Genomic DNA, 18,775 nt, shown 5'->3' with positions numbered 1-18,775 from the left:
GTGTACTAGAGGGAACAAGGCCCGCGGCGTTTCGGCCGGAAACTTGATAGTGAAGACGGCGGGAAGCATCCGGGAGAGGCTTGCTGGAAGGCACGTCGGAGACCCACTTGCACGTGGGGAAGGCTCACTATCCACGGAGTTACCCAACCGGGAGCTTGGCCCTTGCGAGGGGCTCCAACGAGGACTAGGAGGAAGCTTGCGCGCTTCTCGATACCTCGGTAAAAATACCAGAGTCATTGACGGGAGTTTGCATATCTCTACCTCGCTTTTTAGTTTCCGCATTTACATTGTTTACTTTACTACGTTTGTGGTAAAGATAGCAACACACTAGCTAAACCATAGCTGCACATTTAGATAGTTTATCTTTTGCATAGGTTTGGCTAGTGTTAGAAAAAGAGGCCATTGTATAGAGTTAGATTTTTTAAGTAGCCTAATTCACCCCCTCCCTCTTAGGCGTCATGGTCCCTTCAGTGTTCATAGACACCAACCGTTTGGATGATAGATTCACCACATTTTTTAGCCTTGCACAAATGTCCAATTGGAAAAGTGCTCTCTAGAATGGAGAAAGAACTAAAATGAGAATCAAGCAATGTAGCCATCAAAACGAAGCTAATTAAGCAACTAAATCAAAGGAGTGGATGTTTGTTACTAACCTTAAAGCAAAAAGATCAAGCCATTCTTTAAAATCCAAGCGCTAGCTTCAAGGTGAAGAGCAGCCGCAACAATGGAGGGAAGGGCCCAAACGTGCGCCTCTGTTCTCGGGATGGAAGAGAGGAGGAAGAAGAGGACGGATGCAGCCTTTTTGTGCTGTAGGCTTATCACCGTCGGTTCTTGGCTAGAACCGACAGTGATAGAGCCCAATCACTGTCGGTTTATGGCTTCAACCGGCAGTGATGAGTGGCCATCAAAATACTGCTGGTTCAAACCACAAATTGACAGTGATGTGGTGCTTCATTGCCGGTTTTAACCCAGCTCCAATCATTTTTTCATTTTCGAGCTCATAACCGGCAGTGAAGGTACATCACTGTCGGTCCTCACAAATCCGGCAGTGATGAGGCCAGCAGTGATGTCCAAATCTGACGTAGTGCTTCGTCATCGGGATTTATTTATAGTAACCTAACAATAGCGAAAGCACAAAGAAAGCAGGACACCTATAGCCTAGCAGGCTACAGCAACCTGTGTGTCTGGCCGCCGAGAAGGTTAGCTCGAGAACCCGGATACATGGTTAATTTCAAACAACCCACAAAATTAAGTTTACATATGAGTTTGTGGACTAGTCCACTTATATCCCTATAGCAGTCCATGTTTAATTCTCACAAAAGCAGTATCAGCTCTGCTTGCACCTCTAATTATAATAACTAAACAAGATGAACGCTATTCTTAATTCATAAAATTGTGTTTGGCTTTGAATTGTCCAAGATGTTTAAGGCTATATATATAGTAGATGTTTAGGGTCCCAATCTTAAATAGCATCCAATAAATTCGAATTGACATGCCAAAAATGAAATAAAAGTCATGGGCTCTAGAACTTGCTTAGGTCATATCATCAATATTGTCCATTACATCGGCGGTTATGACTTCGTCACAAATATGTGTGCCACATTTTTGCTTGTCACTCATTTTCAAGCTAACCAACCAGCGCCACAATTGTGGTTTGACAAATTAAGCCTTTTGATCCCTCCTGCTTGCTACATTTTATGGCAAAATATATTTAACAGTCATGTAGCCCATGCATGTATATATATTCTACTTAGGTCTTGTTTGAATTGATTAAAATAAGTTGCTACCTATATTAAAAAGCTCTAGCTAATTCAAGCTGTCCAGCTAGTACATTTTGAACTATTCAACCACATAGCTCATAAAAACTTGCTAGCATTCTCACTCCAACTATTGCATCTAAAAAAATAGCTAAACTAAATGGGTCCTTAGTATTCATAACAAAGCCTGTCTCGAGCTGGGAAATCCATTGTTATATAAGGACATTTCAGCATAAATCAACAAACATGCATGAACCCGAATTTGTGTCCAAAGATGCATCCCTTGCTCCCCTGAGCTCCCGCTCTCCAGGGATGTATGTGGCATGGTCTATACAGTCCATCTTTTATCACCTCCAACTTCCCACATGAGAATACATCACCTGATTTGAATTATAAATACTCTCTCCATCCAATTTGATCATCATTTTTTGAGCAAAAGAAGAAATTCCAGCTTTGGTCTACATACAACGTTGTTCGCAGAAGATTTTGATGCCACGGCAATCTCCCGGTCAATAAACCCGTCGTGGATCCACCCATATTCGACCCACCATCTTGCACAGCCTCCATTATCTAAAGCAACGATGAAAATCATGCCCACTTTATTCTACATGGTCGTTTCATTTAGGTTGATCAAAATTGGATGGAGCCATGGAGGAAGTTATTAATGTGTTGAAAAGAATAATTTGCATTTGAATTCAAAAATGGAATTTTAGCTCAACGTCACAATTAATTTCATATTTCCAAACTTGAACTGAGATTTACAAATGATGCCAAATGAAGGGTATTTTTCTTCACTAAAAACTGTTGGAAGATATTTTTCTTCACTAAAATCTTTATTTCTATCAATACAAAAGAATATAAAGAGACTATTGGAATTGCTCTTACGGATCTTGAATGAGCGACTTGTTTATCTAATCATAGGACAAATACAAATGCTCAAAAACACGTATGCACCTCACCCCTACAAGCACACATACATGCACCCTATCTCTATATGAGCATCTCCAAAAGTCTGAGCTACCGTGGATGGACACGTCATCTAGCTACCACTAGAAGAATATATACATTGTTAAAACCTTGAATAAATCTAGAAAAATATGAGCACACATACCAAGTCGAGAACTTTAACTCTACGGGATATCTATAAGAGAAAGATACACCAAAGAGGAAGAACAAAGGGTTGTTTTAGTTTGCCGTAAACAACAAACATGTTGAGGTCTAGGGCCTTCTATTGGGATCAGATAACCTCAATAAAATTCTATAATTCCTTAACGAAACATAGTCCATCCCTAATTAAGTTTGATCCATCGTTTATAGAGTCTCGATGCCATTTTTGGTTAGATTGGATCCTAACATGAAAAATATGACGACTTCTAGTCAAGTAGCCCCATACATTCGTCTTATATAGGTCATTGTTGGTAAATAAAGGTCGCATCAAGTGGGAGGATGGATAATTCTCTACAGTTTTCATTGTGTATCTAGTAGCATCAACCTTGTGTTTGAAGAGTATTTGGTTTTTAGTAAATTTTTGACTTAGGATAAACTAAAGGTTCTATTTGGATTCATAAAGCAGATTTTAGAAATTAGTTTCTAGAATCTAGGTAGGAACCTTTTAAATACCATATCTTATAGCCAGCTTCTGGGATCTAGAGACCTCAAGATTCCATAATCTGGTAAGCTAAGGGAACCAAACTTCTTCTAGCTCCTAGACATTAATTAAAAGACTATATTGCCCCTCTTTCTCCCATAGTAAAAATCAAAGAATGAGGGCACTATAGTAATTTTACACTGAAAATTGTATATCTTAGTTTTTACCATCCATGGATCGTCAAACAGCCTCAACACTCCGCTTCTATAACCAAATTTGTAACAATCTAGCTTTTAGAAGTCAGCTTCTACAGTCCATGGGGTATCCAGTTATAATTGTGAACGAAAGCATATTCATTATTAGCTAGACGATAAAGTTGTGAATGCAAAAAAAAAAAAAACTTTATGTAGTATATACAATCATAACCAAATTGAAGCACGGGCGACGTCAGGACCATCACGAAAAGAAAAAGAAAACGGGGGGACCCCATGGTATGATAAAAGCCAATGCTGAAACAGAGAGGTTACTGACCAATCACACGGTTTTCTTATTTAATCAACCACATAATTTAATTCAACACCTCTCATTTATATATTTGTATTTTATCTCTCTCTATATATTCCATTATACAGATGTCTCGTCACCCCGAAATCACCGTCACCATATGCACTCTACATGTCGACCGACCGCACCGAAACACGCAACGCAAGCCCGGTAAACCAATCCGGAAGAAGACGAAATTTAATTTACAAAAACCAGAAGCTCACCAATGCAAACATGCATGAGCTATCATCAATCAATCGTAGCTAGGCACGTACGAGCACATGCACACGTATAAAGTGTTTGTGTAATTGTGTCTGGGTTGGAGTTGGAATTGGCCGGCGTCCGCCGATTAATTAATTGCTCGCCGCCGAGCGCGTTGGGCAGACGATGGATCAATTCAAGCACCAACTGCTGCTGCTGAGCGCGTTGGCGTCCACGAACTGCACGGCGTCCTTGCTGTCGCCGTAGATGCTCTGTCCCGCCTGGCCGCCGTAGCCGTCGAACACGTAGTCGGACCACTTGAGCTCGTCCAGCGCCGCGCCGTAGTGGTCCACTACGGCGGCGGAGGCGGCGCCGCCGTAGCCGCTCGTGCCCAGCTCCAGCCACGGCAGGTGGTGGTTGCTGTGGCTGTGCGGCGGCGTCGACATCAGCTCGAACGCGTTGTTGTTGCAGCTGCTACAGTTGTTGTTGCACTGTTCGTCAGTGGTGGTGGTGGTGGCCGCGGGGCTTAGGCCAGCCATCGAGTTCAGCGTGCTGGAGCTCGACACCGACGGGAGAACGACCGCCGGGACACCGGAGGGGCCGCAGTGCAGCGCGTCGGCGGCTGCTGGGTCCTGCTGCTGCAGGTACGACCCCGCGGCGGCTGCGGCACCCAAGTGATCTGCAGCTGTTTGCTTGCTGCTGTTGTTGTACCCCGACAGCAACTGCAGGGAGCCGTCGCTCGCGCCGCTGCCGCCACTGCTGTGGCTGTAGCTGTACACATAGCTCTCCGCCGCTGCCGTTGTAGGAGGCGGCGGCATGTGCTGCCCCGCGCCCGTCGCCGTCGACGACAGGATGAGCTCGGCGTCCCTGAACACCGCCGTGCGGCTGCTGCCCGCGCCGGGAGCGCCACCCCTGCTGACCTCGGCGGCCAGCGGGAGCGGCTTGTGCGTGGCCGGGTCGATCCCGCGCTGCCGGAGCTTCTTCTTGATGTACGAGTTCCAGAAGTTCTTGACCTCGTTGTCCGTCCGCCCCGGCAGCTGCCCTGCAATCTGAGACCACCTGTGTTGTTCGTGCAAAACAAATCATTTTAATTAGTCCCGGTTGGCCGATCATTCATTCATCAGCAGCAGCTAAATGTAATCAAATTGGCGATCTCTGCTTCTGCTAATGATATGTGTGTGCATGGCCAGCCACTGCCACCTACTTGTTGCCCATCATGGAGTGGAGATGGATGATGAGGTCCTCCTCTTCCTGCGAGAATGCTCCCCTCTTGAGCCCCGGCCTCAGGTAGTTGATCCACCTCAGCCTGCAGCTCTTCCCACACCTCTCTAGACCTAATACATAATATGCAAACATCACAAACGATCGAATTTCAATCAATTCAACTAGCTAGCAAACAATGCATCTTCACATATTTTTTTCTTACAAAAAAACAAATTGGACACAATTCAATTCAAGTAACATTCATAGGCATTGCTTTATATGAGAGGAACCGAATTAACAAATTCTAATTAAGGTGTCTACATGGTAATATATATATACTACTGTAGCTAGCTAGCACTCACTATACCTGCTAGCTTGGGGACGGAGCTCCAGCAGCCATGGCCATACTTGGCAATGTGGTTGATGAGCTTGTCATCCTCCTCCGGCGACCAGAGGCCCCTCCTCAGCTTCTTCTTGGGGCCACTCGTCCGCCTCGCCATGCCGCGCGCCCGAGCTAGTCGGAGCTCCTGCTAGCCAGTTACCTCAATGGCGTTGCTGTGCAGCCGTTGCTTGCAGCAGCCTGCCGGGAAGACGACAGTGAGGAGAGGGAGAGGATGGGATCGAAGAAGGTGGGGTATAAAAGGGAGGGGCGGGCGGGCGGGATGTCGCTCTCAAGTAGGTGCCTGCACTGCGTACTGTAGCGAGTGTGATCAGTGTACTCTCGCTCGCTCAATCCACCCCTCTCTGTCTTCGTTCCTCCTCTCGACGTTCCCCTTCACTTTTCAGCTCGATTGATATGATCTCCTTTAATTTCTCTCTCCTCAATCCCTTTTGCACCTTCTCTCCCAGCGAGAAAGGTTGTCGTGATTCGTGAATGATGCGCCAAAAAGGCTATAACATTTTCTAGAAAGACTTCTCTCCAAGACTGAAAATTAGGACTACGTAATAATAGTAACTTTCGATCGCCCTTATATGCTGATCGATCAGGTATATATAGGATGTCCTGAACTCAAGGTAGCTAGGTTTGTCGTTCGTGGTAGAAACTATATATTCACGTTAAAAGTCATGTACGTGCACTTGGTAGGGTATCATAAACAACATTCCATTTAGAGCTAGTGTGATTGGTTACTTACATTAGCCATAGTTATTAGACCTTGTGCTGACACAATTTAAGTCAGCATAAACATTTGCAATATCTTGGAGTTTGGTACCTGCATAGGCAAGCTATATGTTGATGAGATCGTGTTTGATTGTTTATATTATGTTGCATTTATTAACCTACATGTTGTAGTAGAGGTCCACTGTTCTAATAGAAGGGGTGGGGGTTGTGGTGGTTTGAGGAGATTCCATTTTTGTCTACTCCACAACTTTTATAAATCTGCGTTACCAAATACGACCAAATCTAGCGTATTATTAGCTAATGCTGCAATATGCCTACTTTATTTGAGCATTGTGCAAGCCAGCTGCATAAGAGCTCTACATGCTTACCAACATAGGTAAGTTGCACTATATAAGTAACCAAATACTCCAGGGCCTTAGTGATAGGCGGAGTGTTCGTTGGGAGTGAAAGTGAATTGCTTGTGGCGTATTCATTTTTACTTCAAAATGATACCATAATTTTTTTTTTGCCATAATAATATTATTAGAACAAGAAAATTGACCCAGTTTATAAGGGGAACTACGCCAACAAAATGATATAGCTAGGAGGTAATAATCACCCCACCAACAACTGACACAAACTCACCAAGGATTGCAGCACTGAGCACAATTAAACAAAAACAAATGGCTTAGAATGCACACCACACCAACAGTTGCAATAAACTAGGGGATTGCGCCACACTTCTCCCAATTCAGCTTTGGTGTAATGACCAATCCATATTATCACTGAGCACAACTCAAAACATAACTTTGTAGAAGCTCAACAACAACTAAACAACCCACTAACTATATCACGATTTAGATGGCATTCGTTGTAGGTCATCATTGCCTGGCTCACATATGTGGTAGATGTAACTTCTTATGAGCAACCCAAAGCATAAATGAGCCACACCCCTTCTGACCTCGGAACTCTAGACCAAATGACACCAAGGTGACACCCTAGGGGATAGCAACATCAAGACACCATCGCCACTAGAACCAGTAGGCCAGACGTATGGTTTTCACATGTAGATGTGTCTCTAGGGTCATGTCCTCACAACTCCTCCTAAAAATGGGGAACGATGCACCAAAACATTATAGCACCACCATCTTCAACAATAATGAAAGACCACATAGAGCTTTCACCCAGATACCACATCACCTCTGAGCCTGTGAGCAACAGATGACAAAAATAGCATGAGGAGAAGTCAAGAACCAAGGATCCCACGACCCACTAAGGGACCACCACTAGCATCAGCAACAAAGGTCTTGCCACCGACACGTTGGATCCATGATCCCTTGTAGATCTAGCAAATTGTACATGTCTACAAACTTCAACCACCAGAATATGACCCTATCCGCCACCGATTGGCGCACGATGGTACCTCCCACACCCCATGTTGCTGCCACCTTGTCAAGCGAGCTCCACCCGATGCAGGCACAACCACGGCATTTTGGCCGCCATATGTGGTGACCTCCATGTATGACACCGAAGTTGGTTGAAGTCGTAGCGCACACAAATCGTAGCCCGTTGCACCTAGTCCTCCCATGCAAAATCTAGATCTAGGAAAGCCAAGGTATTGGATTGGAAGAGAGGCAGATCTTGCATGTGTATTGATCAGGCTGCATGTTTTGGAGCGTATTGCGACGAAGGCCTAGCATGTGCCCGAGGCGAAGCCCGGGCAGGCACCTAGGGTCGCCGAGCTGTGTGTCGGATTTGGCACTAGGGAGGAGGGAAGGAGAGGACAACATTGTGGAGAAAAGATAAGGGGGGAGAAAAAATCTCTAAATGTGTGTGGTCTCCCGTGCGACGCCAACAGGATATCTTGATTCTATAAGGCTTGATTAATTGGCTCTGCGAATAGGCGAGGCGAGTTTGTACCGGATGAACGGACCAGTCGGAAAGAGCATCATTCCGCGTGGATGACATCTAGTCCGAGTTGCTCAGGAGGCGTTACGCATCACATCAGGCATGGGGAGAATTTCCTTTCCAGGAGGGAGCCAATGCAATAGTGACAACGGCCAACTATTCGCAAATGGTTTTTGGGTCCAACTACGCATAGAGGTAGCGTGCATGTTTATAAAGATTATGTGTATACGTGAGCATGTGGTTGTGTGTGTACTGCGTTTCTTCTTCAAAAAGTATACACTATTCTTTAACTATCCGCCGGGTTGCATTGTGTCGTCCTTGGTAGGGCAGGCGGAGTCTCCTTTCTGCCCCCCACTACTCCGCCTGCACTTTCTCCTGCCGAATTATTCTCAGCTTGACACCGACCATCTATCGATTGCCCAGCCCAGCTGCGACCCAAGTGCATGCATGGACCTGTGCCTGGACTTGCACAGCTAGCTCGACGACGATCCGCCCGGGCGGCCGCTTTGCGTTAACATCACTTCATGACATCACCAGTTATTTGCAGTGCAAGCAAGCCGAAGCTAGCAGCCACCATGGCAACACATGCATGGGCATCTATCTATCCGCGCGCATTACCGCCATTGCTGTCTGGGATTCATTGCGATTAATTAGAGCAGAATCTAGGCAGTTATAATGGCCATGGTGGGCTAGCACCTAGCAGGGGAAGCCAGGTAGTAGGGTCGGCAGGCAGGCACGATTATTAGGGTTGATGCCATATGCGGATTTGGAGACATCACAGCGCAGCGCGGCGTGTGTGGATCGGAAGAGACGACAAATCAGTGGTAACCACATGTTGATGCTGTGAACGAACGAGACGGCCTCTTTTTTTTAATGCCCTTTTCGAGCCTGCTGGCTGTGTTTGGAGTATACATGCAGCAAGCTCATCTGGTTTTTCTAATATTTAGTGATTGTTAATGTGTACGGAGAGTGTGTGATCTCTCCTTCGCCACACACACAGTGGAGGGTGCGGCCACAAAAGCACAAGGCTGGCGATTCCGTGCTGGCTCGGATGATCTCTGAATGGAACAGATCGTTTTCACTGGCAGGATTCGGGTCGCCACCCACAGCTTTTGTTACCTCAAGACAGGGCAGCATATCACTACAGGAAACTGGCTCTTTGCCGACTGCAATTTTCTTTGCCAACTGTTTTTTTTCGACACTCGGCAAAGAGGTCCCTTTGCCAACTGGAATTTCCTGCAGTCGGCAAAGCAGGATTTGCCGACTGCCTGGATTTGCCGACTGCCAGGCAGTTGGCAAATAATTGCAGTCGGCAAAGGCAGGCCATGATTGACGCCATCCACACCGTCACCTTTGCCGACTGCCACTCCGTCAGCAGTCGGCAAAGGCGCAGGCTTTGCCAACTGCCATCCTCCCTGGCAGTCGGCAAAGAATTTTTATTTTTTTTGATTTTCGATCCCAGTTTTTTGTGTTGGCTTGGTACAGTAATTACATGATATATTCCAAGTTTGGGGTCATTTTGATTTATTTTGCTATATTCCGTAGATTTTTTCTGTTTCTTTGATTTTTTCCGACAGCTCCAGATTTGAACTGCAGGTACATGAAATAATGGAATCCGGCCATTCAGAAAATGATATTCATGATGTTTGGAGCATGTTGAGGCCGTGTGCGGGGCCTCGCGTGAAATTTCGACCGTGTTGGTGTCGGAACACGCCGAGCCACGCGCGTGAAAAGTGTTTTTAAATTTTATAAAATCGAAACGGAGTCCGAAAATGACGAAACTTGACGACGTGTCTTGTCATCGCATGCGGAGGCTGTGGTAAAAATTTGAGAAAGTTTCGAGCAAGTGGCGACGTCGGGTCGCTAAAACCTGGACGTCGGGCCGTGGCTTCTCCCGTAGGGTGAAGTCATTCACCGTTTATGATGTGAATGGCTATCGCTTTCGCACGAGAAGCTACGAGGAGAGTCGACCCAACCTAAAAACCATGTGCTGCGGAGTTCGTACGCCCGGCACGGATGGGAAGGACTACTATGGCATAGTCGAAGAGATATACGAGCTCAACTTTAAGGGTGCCGGGACTTTAGCGCCGGTGGTATTCAAATGCCATTGGTTCGATCCTGATATCACGAGGAAAGACCTTACGATAGGTCAAGTCGAGATTCGACAGGACTCCAGCTATAAAGGAGACGATGTCTACATTGTGGCCAACCGAGACGCCACGCAAGTTTATTACCTCCCATGGGCGTGCCAAAAAGACGAGAAGCTTGCGGGGTGGAGCCTTATGCATTTGGTGTCGCCGCGCGGCAAAGCGCCTCTCCCAAACGACGACGATTACAACTTTGACCCAAGCACCGATGAGTTCTATCAACCTGAGGGGCTAGAAGGTACCTTGGAGATCGACATTGGTTCGCTCATGGGCATGGAAGTAGACAACGAAATCGATGAGGACGAGGGTGAGGAGGTGCAGGATGCCAGGGACTTAAGAATGCTTGAGCGATGGCAGATGCAGCGCGATGGAGTTGTCCAGGAGGAGGTACATGATGATGACTATGGAGACGATGAGGAGGATGATGACAGTGATGACTTAAGGGAGCTCGACAATATTGATAGCGATGACGACGATAGTGATAGAGATGACGACTCCACGCCCGAGATATTGCCGTTCGCGGAGATAATTACGAGGCCATGTAATACTATATTGTTATTATTATGTTCCTTTACAAGTACTTGTCATTTATTTATGCTAACAGTTTTGTTCTTTGTCATTGCAGGCACTCGGCAAAATGCCAGGCGGACGGCGGCAGCGGCCGCATCGAGCAGTACGCTCGGCGTACCAGGTCCCCCCGCAGGAGACCGCCGACGACGACGAGGAGGAGGAGGAGGTGTTGGTGCGCGGGTCGTCCAGTAGGGGGTCCCAGCCCCCCAGCGGACGTCGCCAGGCGACCAGGAGGCTGCCGTTCTCGTCCTCGCAAGGGGGGACGACGTCGCGTGACGACGAGCGCGGCGGCGACGACGACGACGACGACGACGACGCGCCTACACCAGGCGAGACGGCTTCGACTTCGTCAGGCGTGGCCAAGGTGTACTCGCGCGGGCCCATGCAGCTTCCTAGGGTGCGGCCGCAATTCCACCAGCGCCCGGTGATCACACCCGTGGGCCAGACGTAAGTAACCATTATTGATTTCACTACTTGTTCATATGACATGTCAAAAATCGAACTGAAGACTAACAATTGTTCTTAATGACTCGTGCAGTTCCTGGAAGATTGTGAGTGGAGCAGGTCAAGCACGCCATATCAATGGCATCCAGGGCCTCCTGACTAAGGAGTACTACCCTGGCCTTGTCAACGTCAACGGCGAGAGGAAGGTGCCCACCAAGTGGTCCCACTTCTACCTCGTCGAGGAGGGTGGCGAGACCATCGCGGCAAAGATAAAGAGGGAGTTTTGGGTGAGTCTTTCATCGCACCGCATTGCTAAATAGTACGCATTCGTTGGACTTCTTGCAAAAAGGAAATGCTACATGATGTGTCTGTGTGCAGGACTTCTTCACGTGCGAGGAGGGTAAAGCAGTCCAGGCGGCGCGAGTGCAGGAGGCGGTCTGCAAAGATCGTCTCAAGGATCTGTACCATGAGGCGCGCATACAGGCCATCCGCGACTTCCACGCCAACGTGCTTGGAGAGAACATCAAGAAGCCCCAAATCCGCCAGAGAATGAACTCGAGGGAGGCCGACCTCACCCAAGCGCAATACGAGCAGGTAATTAAGTATGACAACATTCGTTTAGATTCCTTCAGTGAAACATTACACTAATCTTCTCGCATGTCAAATACTTGATGTCATGCAGGTGTGTCCGTCGTGGTGCGACAACCACAGGGAATGCTGGACGGAGATTGTGCGCATGTGGCGCACGGATGAGGCGTACGCGAGGCGCGCCGACCGTCAGGGCCGCCGCGCGCAGATGCGAGGGGTGTCACACCACCAAGGGAATCAGCCTCTCCCCCAGTTCGCGACAAGATGGGTATGCGTCCGTTCATGTCTTAATCCTTGCGCTCAATTGTCAATACTTGTAACCATGTTTGTGTTTTCAATGCAGACGCAGACGCACGGTGGGCAGGAAATCAACGAGTACACCGCGTACCTCCTCTCTCACAAGGGCAAGGCGACGGATCCGAACAACGTCTACAACCCGGAGGACGGGCCCGATGCGTACACCAACCCCACCGCCTACGAGAAGGCCACCGAGTACACCGTCGCGGCTCGCCAGCGCTACGGGGAGACGTTCGACCCCACCGCCGAGCCCCTGGACACAGACCTCCTGCAGAGGTTGGGACCAGGGAAGCAGCACGGCCGCTACTACATGGCCCACAGCGCCCTCGACCCGTCCCAGGTTCCTACGCTGACCCAGGTTCGATCCACGCCCACGAGCTCCAGCGACATCCCCGTAGCGCCCCGGCGGCAGTCAGCGTCACAGGTAAGTGCCGTTTCGTTCGTCGTTCACTCGTTTCGCACCTGTACATACAATCAACACTGCGGATGTAATATTGCAGGCCCAGATGGAGGCCAAGATGGAGGAGAGGATCGCCACGTTGCACGCGCAGATGATGGCGCAACAGATGGCTTACCAGCAAAGCCTGCAGCAGCACTACAACACTCAGATGCAGAACATGGCCAGCTTCTTCCAGTCCATGCAGACGCCCGGGGCGTCTACACCGCCTCCTCTTCCAATGTTCGCTCCACCGCCTCCTCCTCCAGAGTTTTTTCCTGTGCCTGCTCTTGTCGCTCCTGGAGGGACCCCGGTGAGTATATTGACTCTTGCTTTAACTTGTGCGTCCATGCTGCAGATACTAATGACATCACTTGGCGTTTAACTTGTGCAGGTACAGTCGACGGGTTCGAACCCGTCTCCTGGAGGTCCCGGCCATCAGATGATGTCGTATCCACCACCTGCACCCTATCCACCGTATCCAACTCCGCGTGGTCCTCCTCCGACGTACTCGTGGCCGCCGGTGCGCGGAGAGTGGCAGTACGCGCAGGCGCCTCAGTTTGGTCCAAGGGGGTTTCCGTGGGCAAACCCTGGGGGCTCTGGGGGCGGAGCGGACGACGAGACCGGGGACGGCGCGACGAGCTAGGTACATGTCGATTCTGTTATCATGTATCCACCGTATCGTCGAAGTTGTTGTCATGTATTTCTTTTCTTCGTTATGGACCTAGACTTGTTATGTTGAACTTCGTGTGATGGACGTCGATTTGTGGTGTTCGACGTGTTGGACTTCATGTGATGGTTGTAATGCACTTGTGTGGTTGTTATTGTGACATATATGTGAGGTATATGTGATGTTGTGCGTTATTGTGATATATGTGGTGATGTTGGCGACAAATGTGATGAAATTGTGATATAAATGGTGCTACCGGTGCTTCTGGTGAAATTGGATTATAATTTGTGATTTTGCAGGGTTTTGATGCGAGAAAACAGAAAACAAAAGCAAAAAAATAAAAAATTCCAGCTTTGCCGACTGTTTACAGTCGGCAAAGCTGGGCAAAAAAACCCCAGGACAGAGTCTTTGCCGACTGCAATGCGAGGCAGTCGGCAAAGAGGTCAAACCTTTGCCGACTGCAACTCCGAAAGCAGTCGGCAAAGAACATTTCAAAAAAAAATATTTTCTTTCTTTGCCGACTGCCTAGCTGGCAGCCAGTCGGCAAACAATTTTTGAAAAAAAAATTCTTTGCCGACTGCCGAGGAACCAGCAGTCGGCAAAGCCTGCCGTCAGGGCTGACGGCGCCACGTGGCTATGCTGACTGCTGGCGTGGCAGTTGGCAAAGGATTTGCCGACTGTGTGCCACGTGGCAGTCGGCAAATCCGCCTTTGCCGACCCAGGCTTTGCCGACTGCTCTTTGCCGACTGCCACGTGGCTTTGCGGTCGGCAAAGCCTTTGCCGACTGGGTTTATGCCTTTGCCGACCGGGGCAAGCAGTCGGCAAAGAGGCGTTTTCCTGTAGTGTATGGAGTCGCACGTGTTCTTTTTATTAAACTATATATTTCCTTCTCCTCTCCACACCGACAGAATCATGCTCGGTATAAGCGTGTCAAGCGATATATATTTCCACGGTATAAACACGCATAAAAAATTTGACAATTCAAGCACGCTTCCGTGCTCAAGCAAGACTCTATCCCGGCTTGCTGTGATTAAAGAGGCATCCTATCTTATATTACTATTATATTACTTGAAAAATCTAACGGATCTACTTGAAAACTCTAGTTAAGGATCGGAGCTTTTACGTGAATCCTCATTAGACACACGAGAAAAAAAAAGGATAAATTCTAAAAAATCTTTTAAAAATAAGAAAGAATTTGGCCATCAATTTGGTCGACTAATCTGATCATATTAATAATAATATAATAATAGACATTGGATCTAATATGTTTTCTAAAAAGACACCTAAGGTCTGCCATTATGCATGAAAAAAAACACAAAAAGTGATCCTCTATATATATAAGAGGATCACAGCCAATTGAGTATTCCAATTTTCAATCGTCAAAAACACAACACGTACCCTCTTTTAGCCTACTTTCTCACTACCTTGGTATTCGTCACGTCTCTCGGCGAGATTTGACGGCGTTCTAGGCGGCCTTACCGACCCTATGACACCCTCCACGTGCTCCTCCCGACGTGTTTTCTCGGAAAGTGTTTGGAAGTCTACCACGCGAAGAATGGGCTCAACATCGGCCTAACTGGCCCCTCAATTGGTTTCGTCGATCCGCTGCGTTCTTGCTGCAATCTAGGTTCTTTGCAACCTCGAGCGTGCTAGCCATTGCTGGCATGTGACTCGATCGATGCCAACGCAATGCACTTGGGCCAGCCAGCAATGTAATAAGGAGCTCACTAGTTTTTATTACCGTACTATCCATTGTTGGCAACGCTCCATATTAGGACTCTTTTTGGTGCCAACACAATTTTCTCTCTAACTTCACAAATAGCTAAAACGTACACTCCTGTAGCTACAATATGTACGTACGTGCATGCGTCAGACCGCGACCGCGTAACGCCTATATATATATATGTCACGTTCAAGTCACTGTACAATCTGCACTGCATATAATCGAGCACACAACACGCTGAATCTCTACTATAATGGACCAATTAAAATTATACTAGGTTCCTTATAAAAACGTCTCCCACTGAGAGCCTCCAACTATTATACACCCAGAAAAATACACACAAAAATTCGTCTACATTAAAATCAAGGGCTAATAAAACACCAAAATCCATCCGATGGCCGATCTTCGATGTGTGATGCCAGGCTTCTCACTCCCGCGCCCTGCATCCCACGCACGCGGGCTTCAAACACGCCCCACTCGCGACTCCCTACGCTCCACACCGCCGCCGCCAATGGACGCCTGTCTGCCCCACGCACGACTCTTCTCGGTCTCTCCCCCACGCACGACTCTTCTCCAGCACTGCGGCAACCAAGGCCGTCCACGCGTGGCCAGAGCCGAGAAGAGAAGTCCTCGCCGCCGGCTACGAACGCGTCTGCGGCACCTGCACCGGCTCCACCGGTGGTGGCGGCGCTAGCGTTAGGGTTTCAGGGAACCGGAAGCAGGCCTCCGAATCCGGCGACAGCGGCATGGCGAGGAGGCCTAGCATGGCGGCATAGCCTCGCGACGGCGCAGAGGCCCAATCGCGGCGTCGCAGCATCCTGGCGGGGCAGCCCCAGCTTAGGTGGCCCAGCGTGACGGCGCACAAAGGTGCGGCAGGGCCGGTCGTGGTGTCGCAGTGAGTCGGCGTCCCAGCGGGCGTAGCCCGCCCCCACTACACGCCTTTCCACCTTGTCCTTTGTTTCTCTCAGATTTGATCGAGCTTGGCGATGGCTTCGTTTTTCCATGTGGTAGGCAAGACGACGATACTGAAGATACTAGGCGGGAAGCTCATGGTGGATCCGAGCATGGTGCGGGTCCTAGGAAGGTCCACCTTCCACGACACGGTGCTCACCTCCTCCAGCGACCTCTCTGCTATCTCGGCGGTGAGGTGAGATAGCGATTTGAGAGATTTAACTCCCTTTGTTCGCTCTCCTGTTGCAATTTTGGTCTTGGAAATATAATGAGTTGCATATGTTCATGTGAATCTAACCCGTGTCAATTGTGTGGTGCAGGTGAATATTCAGATGGACATTTCGGTAGAGAAGATGGATATATTCAGATGGATATGTGTTTTTAGGTTCACGTTGTCCCTGCACATGTGTTTAGAAAGTCATCATCATTACTAAATCCCATTGCAAGCTTGGTCTTACTGTTATGTTCCCATCGTATAATCCTGCATGATTTCAACATTTGCCTTAGTGTCATATAAATTCACTATATTAGTATTATCATAGGTAACCTTGTGAGAGAGGACGGATGTATTACTGACTGGAACTTTCTATGTCCAAGTTTCTCATATATCCCTGCAGAGAATTTACATAAATTTCAGTTGACGAATGGTGTCCAGGAAATGAACCAATATCTCATTGGTTGTTATCTGTTGTATATAGTTGACATGTTGGCTTTTGTCTTTTGAATTTTTTATGATGCAAACATACTACATCTCTCGTGTAATAACTTTGGGCACCATGACTATTTCATCATATTTTTACTGTCTTGCATAATATCTACCTTTGAGATTTCACCGTGACATGTTGGTCCGGCTTATAGAAGAATGATGTCTCATGTGGCTTTTGAATAAAAGTTTTCAAGGCATTTTGGATTTCACACTTTTTTCAGTCAGCCCCTAACAAATACTCCTCTGTCCTCTGTTTTGATCTTCTCGGTCTACTTTGCCAAATTTCAGATCATTTGAAGTCAGTACAAGGTTGAACTTCTGTTTATTCTAAGAGATGTCAAACACTAAGAGCAAGAATGATTTTTTGTTGATTCAGGGAAAGATGAGGTGACGCTTCACTTTGCTTATATTTCTTCTTCTTCTTCTTCTTCTTCTTCTTCTTCTTCTTCTTGAAAAACACAGTTTTAGACTCCACTTGAAGCCTCCGAGGTATTGTTACATGAGATACCTCGTACACCCATCTGCTTTTAAAACTGACACGTTGCTCTGTTATATTAGTAAGCCTTTGTTGCTTGGTTTAAATTAATATTGTAGGTGTACCGATGGATAGGTAGAAAGAGTTGTTTGATAAAGGGTTTCATTGCTCTATTTGCCATCTGATGTGCACAAGTTTTGTCATTTGCATTTCCTGAGCATCTTATGACCCTACTAATGTAGCTCATGTTTTTCTTTCAGGTGCCTTATATCAACTTTCTAACTTTCTGTGCATCAAAGAAAATGGTATGACTCTCTGCTTGATTACTTATGTTATCTGTATTCAGGTTTTTTTCCTTTTCTACAACTGCTTGTGTTCTTGTGTGAATTAAATTAGTAGTCTCTTTGAGTCACAAAAAAATTAGTCTCTTTTTATGGCAAAATTGCAAAAACTTAACACATAATACAAATTAAGTTAGACTCCACGTATAAAACATTTGATTTAGGACAACCTCAAAACGTCATTTATTTGAAGACTTGAAGGAGTATGCCTTTTACTTATTTGATTTGTCTGATTGTGTGCTGTCGAAGCGTTAGCACGGGCATTATACTATGTTGTAAAGTTAGAAGGAGCTGCTTGGCATTTGACTCATCCATCAAGGTCAGGTGACTGCTTGATCAACATTTCACGAAGTGAGCCTGTCTCTTTGGTAGGTGACAACCAACTGAGAAAAATGTCCATACAGGAACACACATTCAGGTGTAGTTATCATGCTAAAATATTTGTAGAAATTCCTCTTTTGAGCTTATGTTCATTACCAAAAAAAATAATTTGTATCACTTGGAGCTGCTATATCATGGTTTATAAAGGAGAGAGATTCATATCTTGCATTGGCACAAATTATAAATGTCCTGACACTGCATGATTGATTATGTTTTACTAAATCTTGTAATCTCACCATTCTCATTAATTTGTTTAGGAATAAAGCAGCCTTTATGGAATGTAGTGCACGGATACCAAATTAACTTTGGACTTAGCGTGGTTCGTAGCGTTAGCACGGACATGTGTAACCTATGAGGCCGATGCATGTTTTATATTTATCCTACAATTGCCTTGGGATTTAATGTGGATGTAGCATTAGCACGGGCAATATACTATCTTGTTAGTAACTGAACATTCTTTGTCATGATATAGATTGTGGTGTCTACTAAAAGTTGGCATGATTGTGGTGTTTTACGGTTGGTAATTTGGTATGATTAAGTTACTAAATGTATCTTTCTCTGCAGTTTCCCAATTTCTCGTGAGATCCTTCAAGAAAGTTGAATTGAAAGTTCCCGGTAAATAATTCTCATATAGTCCATTTAATTAATAATTCCTCTATTTTTTAATGTATGATATTTAGAACAAGCTAATTTCAATCTTCAATGCAACATAGCTGCAGCCATCCGCAATTGTTTGGACCATCTCAT

General features: G+C 46.7%; 2 protein-coding genes across 6 annotated transcripts; one reads left to right on the top strand and one right to left on the bottom strand.

Annotated features, from left to right (window-relative positions):
• Nucleotides 1–3,891: 3,891 nt before the first annotated feature.
• LOC136547317 (transcription factor MYB86-like) lies at nt 3,892–5,883 on the bottom strand. The gene is made up of 3 exons (XM_066539279.1): nt 5,660–5,883; nt 5,294–5,423; nt 3,892–5,148 (listed from the first exon to the last, which is right to left on the bottom strand). Exons 1-3 carry the CDS (start codon nt 5,790–5,792, stop codon nt 4,281–4,283), a joined length of 1,131 nt encoding a protein of 376 aa, XP_066395376.1. The 5' UTR covers nt 5,793–5,883; the 3' UTR covers nt 3,892–4,280.
• Nucleotides 5,884–10,194: 4,311 nt separating this feature from the next.
• On the top strand, nt 10,195–13,645 carry LOC136547316 (uncharacterized). Of its 5 annotated transcripts, XM_066539278.1 has the most exons (6): nt 10,195–11,463; nt 11,555–11,747; nt 11,839–12,054; nt 12,143–12,769; nt 12,846–13,094; nt 13,176–13,645. In XM_066539278.1, the coding sequence occupies exons 1-6, from the start codon at nt 11,084–11,086 to the stop codon at nt 13,425–13,427; spliced, it is 1,917 nt and encodes a 638-aa protein (XP_066395375.1). In that variant the 5' UTR covers nt 10,195–11,083; the 3' UTR covers nt 13,428–13,645. The 5 variants fall into 5 exon arrangements, with proteins under 5 accessions (XP_066395375.1, XP_066395371.1, XP_066395372.1 ...); XM_066539274.1 differs by having other exon boundaries at nt 10,195–10,987; nt 11,072–11,463; nt 12,143–13,645; XM_066539275.1 differs by having other exon boundaries at nt 12,143–12,316; nt 12,392–13,645.
• The last annotated feature ends 5,130 nt before the right edge of the window (nt 13,646–18,775 follow it).

The sequence above is a fragment of the Miscanthus floridulus genome, chromosome 3 (assembly GCF_019320115.1).
Source record: "Miscanthus floridulus cultivar M001 chromosome 3, ASM1932011v1, whole genome shotgun sequence".
NCBI classification, from domain to species: domain Eukaryota; kingdom Viridiplantae; phylum Streptophyta; class Magnoliopsida; order Poales; family Poaceae; genus Miscanthus; species Miscanthus floridulus.
Note: the sequence above shows the minus strand (reverse complement) of the source record. Positions and strands in the feature narration are given on the sequence as shown.

Bases quoted from the DNA above. Each gene is read 5' to 3' on its own strand.
- LOC136547317 (XM_066539279.1), bottom strand. From the start codon at position 5,792: ATGGCGAGGCGGACGAGTGGCCCCAAGAAGAAGCTGAGGAGGGGCCTC. The intron at 5,424-5,659 runs GTATAGTGAGTG...ATTATGTATTAG, and splicing joins CTCCGTCCCCAAGCTAGCAG to GTCTAGAGAGGTGTGGGAAG. The intron at 5,149-5,293 runs GTAGGTGGCAGT...CGAACAACACAG, and splicing joins CACTCCATGATGGGCAACAA to GTGGTCTCAGATTGCAGGGC.
- LOC136547316 (XM_066539274.1), top strand. From the start codon at position 11,084: ATGCCAGGCGGACGGCGGCAGCGGCCGCATCGAGCAGTACGCTCGGCG. The intron at 11,464-11,554 runs GTAAGTAACCAT...TGACTCGTGCAG, and splicing joins ATCACACCCGTGGGCCAGAC to TTCCTGGAAGATTGTGAGTG. The intron at 12,055-12,142 runs GTAATTAAGTAT...GATGTCATGCAG, and splicing joins CCCAAGCGCAATACGAGCAG to GTGTGTCCGTCGTGGTGCGA.